Here is an 11970-nt window from a genome sequence, read left to right on the forward strand (position 1 = left end):
GGGGCTCGAACCCACAAACCGTGAGATCATGACCTGAGCTGAAGTCGGACAATTAACCGACTGAGCCACCCAGGCGCCCCTTAATTTTATTTTTTAATTTAAGTTTGTTACAACAAAACTAACACATTTCACACAGATTCTCAAGGCTCACAGCGCAGGGCAAACTGTCTCAACGCACAGCCTTTCAGGGGACGGAAGGCAGGGTGGCCACGATGTGCGGCCAGGACAAACCTGGAAAAAACCTCCTCAGAGTCAAAGAAAACGCAGCTGTTTGTTTCTGTATTTCCTCACTTGTGGGCCACAGAAGGGGAGGGACGTGAAGATGGGGTCCCCCACGAGGGCCGGGGAAGGAGCCCCAGGATCCAAGCCTCCCCGGTCTGTCCGGCTGAAGTCCCAGGTCCCTCCCACAGGGGGCCCTTCCCCACCCCCTCGCACATCCCGTCACTCGGCACCCTTCCTCTCCCCAGTCCCTCCCCTCCGTGTGTCCCTGCAACATCTCGGCTGGCCCCTGTCCTCCCCTGGACGGGGCGGCCGCAGCACCCCAGGAGCGCCCACCTGGCCGAGGCACCCCCCTGGCCACTCTGACCTCAGTGAGGCCCAGCCTCGGCGCACCTGCTCTGCTCTCCGGTGCCCACTTACTTTGCGTGGGGGGCTCGGCCTCCACACCTCACCCGCCACTGGCCTTAAGGACATCAGCACCAGCCTCCTGAGGGAGACCTCCAAAGCAGTCGGGGTGCACTGGCCCCCAGGGCAGGTTCCCAGGCCAAGGTTGGCCATCCTGCACTGGCATCCAGCGCACCCTGCACAGCCCCGGGGGACCAGGCTCCACGGGACCTAGAAGGAAGCCACCTGCTGCAGCGCCAGACCGTGTGGCTGCCAGCGGCCGCCTCGCCCCCTGACAGCGCCCCCCTTCCCCTCGGCCTTCACTCCCAGAAGTGTGCGGGCTCACTGGTCTTGTCCGTTGTCCTATTGGCCACTAATGGCCGTGACTGGCCACCGAACGGCACTGATGGCTGGAGGGCCCTTGGCTACAGCCCCTGGGCCTTGTGCTCACAGAGCTGGCCCTCCAGGCCTGGCGGGTGGGAACCCTGCACAAGAAGGCGGGAAGAACACGTGGAACCCACGGAGCCCAAGGCCACAGGATGAGGAGTGTGTCTTCCCAACGTGTACCCCTGAGCCCGACCATGGGGGGCTGGGCCTCCTGCCGTCCTAGGCCCCAGGCCTCAGCGTGCACTGGTCACCACTGGGCAACACACCGTGCCGTGGAGGGCCATGAACACCTGCTGAGAGGAGGCAGGGGCCCGGGGTCAGGGACAGCCACGGTACCCAGAGTGCGTGCCCCTCCTGATGAGGTGGGCGCTTTGCAGGAGGGACCCAGCGAGCTCCCGCGTTGGCCTGTGAGCTGGCAGGCGACCTCCATCAAGCCAGCCGGGAGAGGGGTCACACACGGCCTCCCTCCCTGCGGCCATGGCCACCAGGCCCAGGGGGCCCCTTGTGAGCACCGGGAGGCGAAGGGCCCAGTCTGGGTGGTATCCACATAGAGTGTTTCCCGGTGGAGCCCGGAGCCCGGGCCCACACGCGGACGGTTCTGACAAGCGCACTGGCTCGCGGACTCGGTGCCAGGCCGTCCCACCTTGCCTCCTGCAGCACCACGGTCCCCATGGCCAGCAGAGCCGTCCCCAACGCCCGGCAAACCCAGTCCCGAACACGCGTGTCCTTCCCCGCGGGAGATGGCGTGGTCCTCTGCTTCCAGGAACGTGGAGCCCACGTGCCTTCCCCGTCCCTCCCACCCCGTGCCACGCTGGGCGCTGCACACGTGACAGGTCAAGGACTCTGACGGGGGCGTGGCAGCGCAGCTGGGCCACTGGCCCAGGACAGACAAGCTGAGCTCCTGGGTCTCCCCTGGGCCTCAACAGCCCTGGAGGCCAAAGCCTGCGGGCGGAACCTGAAGCCGGTTCTCTCCAGCCAGAGCAGCAGCAAAGGAGGCGGGCAGCGACAGTCAACGCGGGGCCCAGCCCCAGCACGTCAGCCCGGGCCGTGGCGGAACCAGCCTGCTACTGGCCGGGCACCACCACCTGCCAGGGTCACCAGGGCAGGGGAGGAGGGGCTGTGCCCCCCCCCCCCCAATCAGCAGCGTCCTTCCCTCCTGGCGGTGCTGAAAGCTAACTGTGCTCGGGCAGACACGCTTGCACAAGGGGTCCATGCCGGGGACCGTGCCGCAGGGACACTGCCCATGAGCAGCGCTTACAGGCTTGAATCGTGGACAAGTCATCTTGATAGTTTCCTCTTCATCAAATCGCTGCTCATCATGTTTACTCTTGCTCTCAGCAGGCCCCGGAGAGGAAAGTTAGCGTGGGCGGCAGAGTGGGGGGCACAGGGCCGGGCTGGACACCAGACCCCCTCCGCGAGGGTGCAGGCGGTCAGGCGAGGCCTCCCTCAGCTTCCCACCTGCAGGACAGGGCAGCCTGGACCCGGGGGGCCCGCTGGGGGCAGGTGCACGCCCAGCACACACGGCACTGTCCCTGGACTCCCGGACAGAGCTGTACTTGGGGCATGATGTCCCCGCCCCCCAGGGGAAAAAAACAAGGAAGTAGCTTTATTTCTGAGCAGGGATGAGGGGCCCTCGCCCTCAGGCTGGGGTCTCCGTTGTTTCTGTGTTCGGGCTCCTCGGTGCCTCTGGTCCCTCTGATGAAGTCTGCATTCGGGCGTTCCCAAATTTAATAGGTTTTTGTTTGCTTCCTCTGGCTTCAGAAATAAGTATTTCCACTTTTATGTCTCAAGGTTAACTGACAGACAAAATGTTAGATTTTCACCTTCTTATGCAAATTTGTCAAATTTGTGTTTTTCCAGAAAACGTTCTCATAAAGGGAAGGCGAAGCCCCTCTTCTCCCAGGGCTCCTTGCCGGGACACACTGTCCTTCTAGTGTGGACATGGTGGCCGGTGGTGCCAAGTCACCCTCTCCCCGGCCCTGCAGCCAGCCCACGGCACACCTGACTGGGGGGCAGTCTGCTCTGATGCCGGGCAGGAGCGTGCACCCGCCCCCTTACTGGGGGCGGGGGATGTCCCCCTGAACCCTCATCCCCAGAGCGGAAGAACGGGCCTTGCTTAGAAACCCCGTTTTGCAGGTGTCATTGGAGACGATGAGGTCCGGGTGGAGCAGGGGCCCCTGCCAGAGACTGGTGGTCTTCCAGGAAGGCCGTGTGAGCAGACACTCGGGCAGGATGGAGGGGAGGGGGTGACGGCCTGTGAGCCCAGGACCTCCCAGAAGCCACAGGGAGGCCTGGAAGACGCTTGCTAGTGCCTTCAGAGGGATGGCCCAGGGGCCACCCCGTTCCGGACCCGGGGCTCCGACAGGCCGGTGCAGTTCCCAGCCCCAGCGTGCAGGGGCACCCTCCCCAGGGCCGCGCTGGCGAAGCACCTTTCCTCCCTGACTACGCGGGAAACCACCAACCCCGTGGTGGGAGAAAGGCTCCCAACACATCCCGTCCGACAGCCTGTGACTGCCACACCCACACACAGGGGGCCCAAACTCACCAGCCCCTTCCTGGCGTGCCCGCCCAGGAGGACCACGACCTGGCCAGGCAGGGGGCAGGGGCTCAGGGCGGCCATCCTTCAGGACCCTGCCACCTGCCCGGATAATCCCTGTGGATGACCTCACTCGGGCCCACGCAGCCCCTGCTCCACCAGACGACATCCAGACCATGCATCCTGTGCTACGCAGGTGACACCATCGGCACCACGCTCCCATGCCCTGCGTGAGGATGTCACTGACCCCACCCTCTACCCTACACTCTGCCTGACGACATCCTCCAGACCCTGATGTTACAAGCGCACGCCCGTGCTGTGCGTGACATCATGGGACTCTGCGCTCCGGCCGTGAATTCACATGGATGTCACCTCATCCGGGTCTCTGAACCTCTGCATGGTGATGCCACCATCTGATCACACCCCACCCACAGCTCTCAGTAGTGACGCCCTCCGACCCCCACCCCAAGCTCCTCATGTGGCTGGTTCTCTCCCTCGGCAGCCGCTGCGCCAGGCAGCTGCACCCAGTCATCCCCTGAGGTTACCGGACCCCGAGGCAGCGAGATCTCCCTCGCACATCCACCCTGCTCCCGCTCCGGGGACCCCGCCCCTGCCCCAGGGTCTCTCGGCCCTGTTTCCCCCCACCCCACGCCCCTCCTCTCTCACGTGCTCATCAGACGCGACCTTCCGACTGCCCTCTCCTTGTGAGGACCTACTGTGCGCCTCAGGCCGAGCCCAGGAGGGGCTCTGGGAGACGTGTGCACAGGCCTCCTGACTGCTCGAGGCCGCTGGCCCGGCTCCCGGTGCTGCACTCAGGCGTCCGTGGGCCAACCTCTCCGCTGGGCCATCTATTTCTTCCTCCAGAAGCTCTAGCAGTTTCCTCTCCTCCAGCCCCTAAGGCTGGGGCTTCAGGACTTTGTGACCAGAACACAGCCGCTGTCCTCGCTCCCGGGTCCCCGGGATGCTGGGGCCCCGTGGTCTCAGCGCCCTAGCTGCCGCCTGCGCCAGGAGCCTCCTCCAGGCCCCCGGACCTCAGGTCAGGGCGCACGGGGTGCACCAGCCTCCTTCCCTCCTCTCTGAAGTCCTGCTACTTCCGTGTTACCTCACACTCCTCACTTCTAATCACACAGACCACCCTGTATTTGCCTGTAGGTGGCTGTACCTTCCAAAGATGCTTAAATTCCTGGGCTTTAAGAGTCTGTATTTCAGCCTAAAGATGAGAACAGAGAAGCATGAATGCAGGGGAGTGGCAGGGAGAGCATGTGCTTCCAGTCACAGGGTGGAGGCCTGAACCCAGCACGGGCCCCCAGGGGACTCCCTGAGCCTGACAAATCTCCATTTCCTCTGCAGAGTGTGAGAAGCCCTTCCCCCTCCCGTCCCCACCCCCCCAGCAATCGCTCGCTGGGAGGACCCTGCTTCAGGCTGCGCTTCCCAGGAGCGCTTGTTCCCAAGTCCCGGTCTGTGAAAGCAGCACCACAGCGGCTCGGCGGCCTGGGTCACAGCGCCCTTTATTCAGACAGTGGCGCCCCGGCCCGCGTGGACGCGGAGGCGCCGGCCCGGCCGCCCTAGTGATGCTGCTGCCTGAACTGCAGTCCGCAGTAGCCGCACGTCCCGGTTTTTGTTTCTTTGTCCTGGAAAAGACACAAGAGGAAAGAGCTGATGCCTCCACGTGCTCCTTCAGGGTGAGCACTGAGACGGCGGACGTGACCCACGCACAGAACCCGAAGCAGCCTCACCCAGGGGCGGCTGCAAAGCCCTGCGCTCGCTACGGGACCACGACCCACGACGGCACCGGAGGCCCCGGTCTGCCTCCACCCCGACTCTCGGGCAGCGGACCAACCCCCAGCGCAGGCGCCCCCGGAACACAAGGTCCCCCAGAAGGACTGCCGCAGGCAGCAAGGACGGGCACAGCGGCCGCTTCCGGCCCGAGCTCGAGGCCCAGCCGCCCCCCACCCCCCGCGGGGGCTCCAGTCCAGGCACGGACCAGCCCCTGGCAGACAGGGCACTGCGGGCACCGCTGACTCCTTCCCCTTCCTTGATGCCACAGCAGCTCTGAGCCTCAGCCCCTGGTCCCCTTCTCTGCCCTAACGGCCCGCGCCCACCTCCCCTAAGGCTCTGCGTGCGCTCATCCGCGGGCGCACGGGCCGAAACGATGGCCCCAGGAAGACGGGCAGGCGTGTGGAAGGGGCGCGGACGGTGAGCACTGGCAACACCAAGTACTTCACGCCGCACCTCAGGGCACGGCCCTGGTGGAGAGGCGCCCTTCACCCGGTCGCTGCCGCAGGGTCTGCGGGCAGGTCGAGCGGGAAGGTGTGCGGTCGGGGTCAGCGCTGCAAGGGCCGCTCTGAACAGGGCACCGCAGACTAGGACAGCAAGGACAGGTGACACGGTACCAGGTTTATGTACACTTTCGGGTGGCCAAGAGCCCCCCCGCCGCCATCGCACGCGACCACACGACTGTCGGCTCCGCTCACGGGCTGCTCAGCTATCAAGTCAATGGCGAAGTTTTCATTCACCTGGAACAAGAGGAAAAGAAAAATGCGTACGGCCAAGAGCTACGGCTTGGTAATTTCATGAAATCCAAGTTTATGGGGACAGTGCCTCCCAGGTCCCTGGGCCCAGCCGGCACAGGCACATTCCGTTACACAAACATCTCAGTACAGGCACGTGTGTGCACGACACACACACACTTTTCCAACTTTTCCTCTGGACGCAAGTTCAAACTTGCAAAAAAGGTAGAAGAACTTAATTACGAACACCTCTCCCTTCTCTCGCTGCCGGGACCTGGACTCAGGACTGTTACCAACTGCCCAGTGGGCTTTGTCCCAGGCTCCCCTCCCTGCTGCTGGGACAGGTCAGGAAGAGCCACGGGAGGGACTGTCCCTGCAGCCACCGCCCAGGCCCTCCGTGGTCACAGAGGAGAGGAAGACGGCCCCCAAAACGGGGAGGGCGGGGAAACTGCAGGCGCCAAAACACAACAGGCTCAAGTCTGTGGCTTCACAGACGAGAAAACTCAGTACCTGCCTTACGAGACATAAACACAGGTAAGCAAAGGAGAGAACCGGTATTTCCTCACCTTCCTTCCATGCAGGTCCTTAGGCTGCTGGACGTGACAGACCTTGGCCCCCAGCCCCAGCGGGTGGGAGCCCTGAGACGCCCGCCCGTGGCCCCCCTGCTGGAAGCACCCCACGCAGGAACCTCACCACAGAGGACCCGGAGCCTGACCTGATGGCCACGCCACATCCAGCCCCCGGGTTCACACTCGGAGGACAAAGGTGCAGACGCTGCAAAGGGCCACAGTCAGGAAAACCCAGCTGTGGGCAACCCCCCAGGAGAAAATGATCCAGGTCTTTTGACAAGTGAGCTCCAAGGATGCAAATGCACAGATGGGTGTGTGTGTTGGGGGCGGGGAACATAAAGTTAAAAGAAATTCAGACACGCCAGCAACTGCGTGTGGAGCTTAGATTCCAAGCCAAAAATATAAGATAAAATTTTAATAACGTGGCACAACCAGGAGCATTCCGTCCCTCCCCCCCCCGCCCCGACACTTAAAGGACTCCCTGTCACCTCACGTGGACCGACACTGCCATCATGTCAGCATCTCCTAGACACACGGGTGTCCCAGTGACGCCCACTCGGCTGAGCGCTGTCAACGAGTCCTCAGAAGGCTGGCGCTGGAGGGCAGCGGGGGCGGCTGGGCCAGAGCAGACACGGGCGTGGCCGCCTGGGTGCGCCCCCAGCTGGCAGCTGCCGAACCAGAGCGCCTGCGCTCACAGGACCAGGGGCCCTGATACTGTCCCCCCCGGCTTGGCCAATCACGGACCTGACAACAAGCGCCATACCTACCAGGCCCCGGGCCAGGGGACACGAGTCACTCACGGCCACCTGGCAGCTGCCGCAGAGACAAAGCACACACAGGGGAAAGGCCACACGGTCCCTGAGGAGCGGCTCTGGCATCCTGCTGTGGCGGCCACAGCCCCTGCCTGGGCACGCTCTCCGGACACCATCCGCGGCTCCAGGACGCCGCTCTCGCCGTCAGTGGGTGGGGACCAGCTCGGGCCGACAAGGAGCAACTCACTTGCTCGATGGCACCTCAGACCCGGGGGCCACACCTGTCACCAGGAGCCACGCTGGTGCTGGCAACTACACGCCCGGCCATGAGGTGGCGCGGGTGCATCACCGGCACTGCCACTGCTCTCACCACCATTATCCCTCACTGTGGTCGTCTGTCTACAGCCTCCTCCACGTGAGGACAGGAAACGTGTGCCCTTCGTTTTAGGTGTCTGACCACGAAGTAAATGAAACCACTTCTATAACCTGCACAGGAGTGTCTGCGCAGCTCCAGCCTCTGCCCCGCTGAGCTGGGCCGGGACCATGGCCTTGACCGGTGGTGGCTGGGAGGCACACTCTTCAGCTTGGGAGTGTCCCCTCCCGGGAAGGCTCATCACAGGCCCACAGATATTCCTTGTAGACACGCTGCAAACGCTATTGGGCACCTCCGGTCGAAAGTGGCCAAGCGCCACGCACACTCTCCATTTTTCTCTGCAAAACCGGCTCAGCGAGCTAGCTTCCTGCCATCCGGCTCCTCAGATCCAGCCCAGGGCCTGTTCATTTACCACGCAGCCAAACAAAACCACAGAGCTCACGGGATCAGTGGCTGGAAGGGGCGGGGGGTGGGGGGAAGGACATCGTAACGGCAGGTATGTGCCGTGCACATGTCCTGACCCCACAGAACATATGACACAAAGACTGACCCCTAACGTAACCCCTGGACTCGAGTTAATAACAGATCAATATCCACCAAGCGTTCAGAGTAATGTAACACGTGTAGCACCAGATGCAAGATGTCAGTGCGGGGCACTGCGTGAGGGCAGAGGGCACGCGGGAACCCTCTGCACTTCCTGTACAGGTTTTCAGCACACCTGAAAGTCTTCTAAAACCCATAATTTTTAAAATACTACATGCCGAATTTCGGTGGTGGGGAAGCCAGAGCAGGTGCCTACTCAGCACTTACAGACGTGCTGTGCGCCTTTACAATGTGAAGGGCCCCTGGGCACTCACCATCCCAACCAGGAAAAGACCGCGGAGACGGGGAGCCAGGACGGGGGCAGGACCTGGGTGAGGTGACAGCGAGGCGACACCTGCAGCACTGGCCCGCTCCCACGTACCGGCTTTGCGAATTCTGATTTTGTTTGTTCAGTTTCAATCTCAGGTTGCTTCCCTGATGCCCCCACCCCCAATCGCAGATTTTCCAGCAGGAGCTGGTGACAGAGAGGAGCCTGTGACAGCCCCAGGTGCTTGCTGAAGCATCACAAAGGCTGACGTAAGGGGCCCGGGGCCAGGCCACAGGGGCGAGCGACCCCAGGCTTCAGGACCCATGCACTTCACCCAGGGCACCGAACTCCACCTCCTCCACCCTGCCCCTGCCCTGCGAGGCCCACAAAGCAGGAACGGAAGTAGAAACTTAGACATTACAAACGGACAATGTAACCAAGACCAAAGGGGAAGAGAAGAAACATGATTTAGGGACAGCAGGGGGCACCAAGGAAGCTGGCTGACGGAAGGACGGACTCCAGGTGACCGTGGAGGACAAGCAGACTAGAGGTGGAAGCCGCCAGAACCAGCATGCACGAAGACTGGGGCCCTGGCAGCAAGGGTGAGGGGCACCAGGGCGCGAACGGGCCCCTGCGGACAGACCCTGTCAGCGTCCTGTCTCCAGCGGTCACACTCACGGCGGGCGAGCCGTCAGACCCACGCGGGGAAGGACAACCTCGTGCCAGTTTCAGCCTCTGAGTGTCCGTCCCTGTGAGAACACAGCCCAGTCTGTCTGGCAGGAACTATGACAAGCGTACCCAAAAAGGTGACCGAGAGAGTAGTTTTTGAAGCTGCTGTGACTTCCTTTAACCGGAGATCTCAGGAGTACAAGGCACAGAAATGAAAAAAAACCAGATCACTCCCATTTATGCATAAATGAGACAGGAGTCACAGACGCCACGTTCTAATTTCAGGGGGAAACAAAACCAAATCAGACACATTTAGCATTTCAAGAACGCGCAGAATTCCACGGCGTCCAGGCAGGGTGCCCACAATCTGAGAATTTAAGTCTGTATGCTCACTTTTATTTCCGTTGGTTACGTGACGGTTTTAGGGAAGCCTACCTTTCTTTCACGAGATCTTTTGCTTACCTCTTTCTGTCGACCTACAAATCGAATTTTCCTATAGTCTTTATCGTCATAAACCTGAAAAGAAAGAGATCTTATGTGATTTTCACGGCCTGATTCGGAAAGAAGTCCCTGAATATCAACAGTAAACACTACTGGAAAGTGTTTTTTCTTAACAATCTGCCCACTCATGACCAAGCGCAGAGGCGCAAAGCCACACTGGGTAACCAGGCGCATTCTTCAGCAAGATACCGAGGATGAGGAGGGGCGAACATCTGACTCGGAAGGCAGCGAGGTGGGGTTTGAAAGAGCAGAGACCAAACCAGGCAGGAGAGGCACCCCCAACTCCTCACCCCTGGCCGACATCGGATGGGTGGCTGCTAGGGGGCTCTTAACCTAGGTACCTCCCCCGCTTTGCCCTCGACGTGTTAAGACGCACTAGCGAGCGCCGCGCTGACACGCAGGCCCCTGCCCGCGACGCCGGGAGTCGCGGGCCGCCACGGTAAGCCGTCCACAGGGGCGAAGCTCGGAGGTCGAGTGCACCCCACCTGCAGGGGCCGGGCGGCGGCCGTGGGGTGGGGCGCTCCCGTCCCGTCCGTCAGAGCCTGCGACACCCGCACGCCTCCCCGCCAATCAGACCGGGGGCCGGCCCCGGGCTCGGGGGATACNAAGTCCGCGCCGCTAGACACCTGGCGCCGCGCGGCAGGCTCAGCGCCGCCGGACCCCCCCGGCCCAGCAGCCGGCAGAAGGGCACCGCCGCCGCCATCTTTGCGGGCTGACCCCTGACCCGGCGCACCGACGCGCTGACGCGTGCGCACGGCTTCCGCCGGGCTCTGGCTGGGGCGACTTACGCGGTGGGGGAGGGGGATGCGCAAGCGCACTGCGCGCGGGCCGGTGGGCCCGACNGGAGGGCCGGTCCCCGCCGCGTCCCTGAGCCTCGCCACGTTTCTCCCAGGACGGCCCTGAATGCAGTCATGCGGGTCCTTCTAGATTTTGTTTTGACGACGGTATTGTTTTTTTTTTAAACGTGTACTGGTTGTGACTTGTTTTTCATTCTAAATATTTTTAACGTTTTATTTACTTCTGAGAGAGAGAGACCGGGAGCAGGGGAGGGGCAGAGAGAGGGAGACACAGAATCCGAAGCAGCTCCAGGCTCCGAGCTGGCAGCACAGAGCCCGACGTGGGGCTCGAACCCACGAACCGCGAGATCATGACCTGAGCCGCAGTCGGACGCTCAACCGACTGAGCCCCCCAGGCGCCCTTGTTTTGCACTGTCGAGGTGTATCTCGGTTCCCATTTTGCCATCCTGCGGATCTCAGGCGCTCCGGCGGCTCCGCCTCTGCGTCCAGTTCCGCGGGGACGGCCACGTGACCTTGCCGCCATCTTTCTTTCTGGCAGACACTCCGGGCGGCGGCGTCCCCGCCCCATTGCGCAGGCGCATGCGAGGCGCGCGGCCGGCTGTCCCCGTCGCCTTCTTCCCAGGTCTGGGGTCCTGGGGGTCGCAAGGGGCCGGAGAGGAGGAGAGGACGGAGGCTCGGGGGTCCCCGATTAGTCGCGGCCGCAGGTCCGGGCTCTCCACGCCCCGAAGGGNGCAGACTCGGCCACCACATGGCCCGCGTGCTCGTGGCGAGGATGCTGGCGTCCGCCCTGAGCCCTCTGTTCCGGCGGAGCCCCGGCCCTGCGAAGACCCGCGTGCTCTCCACGCTCCTGGCGGGGCCCGCGGGGCCCCGGCCCCCGCCCCTGCCCGGCCTGCAGCTCGCCCTGGGCTTCAAGACCAAAGGCGTCATCAAGGAGCGCTGCAGGGACTGTTACCGGGTGAAGAGGCGCGGGCGCTGGTTCATCTACTGCAAAACGAACCCAAAACACAAGCAGAGACAGATGTAGCTCTTTTTGCCGTAAAGTAACGTGCAAGACTGTGTCCCTTCCCTGAGGAACGCTACTACGTTATGGAAAAGAAAATAAAAGGGCAGCGTTGCCTAATCTAAGGTTTGTCGAGCCTCAGGTTTTGTTGACTCCACCGCCGGGCACCTCACCCCGTTGTTGCAGCGCACCCAGGCGGGGGTCAAGCCAGAGCCCGGATGGGAATTATTTTCCGTGCAAGCCTTCCGTGCTCGGGCTGCAGGGCAGAAGGTAAGACGGAGGGGGCGCTGGTCTTACCCCCCCTCCCCCAAGGTCAGCGGCAGCATTCAGCCAGAGGGCAGCTTCTGTGAGTGTGAACTGCCCTTCTCCACTTCCTGTCGGGCCGATGAGCATGACAGCCTCCACGGCAACTTTGAGTCAAGG

General features: G+C 62.5%; 2 protein-coding genes across 4 annotated transcripts; one reads left to right on the top strand and one right to left on the bottom strand.

Moving 5' to 3' along the window:
- Positions 1–5017: 5017 nt before the first annotated feature.
- Positions 5018–10492, bottom strand: NDUFS6 (NADH:ubiquinone oxidoreductase subunit S6). Its single transcript, XM_077749432.1, has 4 exons — positions 10308–10492; positions 9712–9781; positions 5920–6042; positions 5018–5157 (listed from the first exon to the last, which is right to left on the bottom strand). The coding sequence occupies exons 1-4, from the start codon at positions 10451–10453 to the stop codon at positions 5092–5094; spliced, it is 405 nt and encodes a 134-aa protein (XP_077605558.1). The 5' UTR covers positions 10454–10492; the 3' UTR covers positions 5018–5091.
- Positions 10493–10602: 110 nt separating this feature from the next.
- MRPL36 (mitochondrial ribosomal protein L36) lies at positions 10603–11672 on the top strand. 3 transcript variants are annotated; one of them, XM_077749430.1, is made up of 3 exons: positions 10603–10694; positions 11086–11251; positions 11283–11672. In XM_077749430.1, exons 2-3 carry the CDS (start codon positions 11127–11129, stop codon positions 11569–11571), a joined length of 414 nt encoding a protein of 137 aa, XP_077605556.1. In that variant the 5' UTR covers positions 10603–10694; positions 11086–11126; the 3' UTR covers positions 11572–11672. The 3 variants fall into 3 exon arrangements, with proteins under 3 accessions (XP_077605556.1, XP_077605555.1, XP_077605557.1); XM_077749429.1 differs by having other exon boundaries at positions 10619–11251; XM_077749431.1 differs by having other exon boundaries at positions 10639–11169.
- Positions 11673–11970: the final 298 nt, after the last annotated feature.

This window comes from Crocuta crocuta, unplaced genomic scaffold, assembly GCF_008692635.1.
Source record: "Crocuta crocuta isolate KB4526 unplaced genomic scaffold, BGI_CrCroc_1.0 scaffold89, whole genome shotgun sequence".
Lineage (NCBI taxonomy): Eukaryota > Metazoa > Chordata > Mammalia > Carnivora > Hyaenidae > Crocuta > Crocuta crocuta.

Coding starts and splice junctions, on each gene's coding strand:
- MRPL36 (XM_077749430.1), top strand. CDS start 11,127: ATGCGAGGCGCGCGGCCGGCTGTCCCCGTCGCCTTCTTCCCAGGTCTG.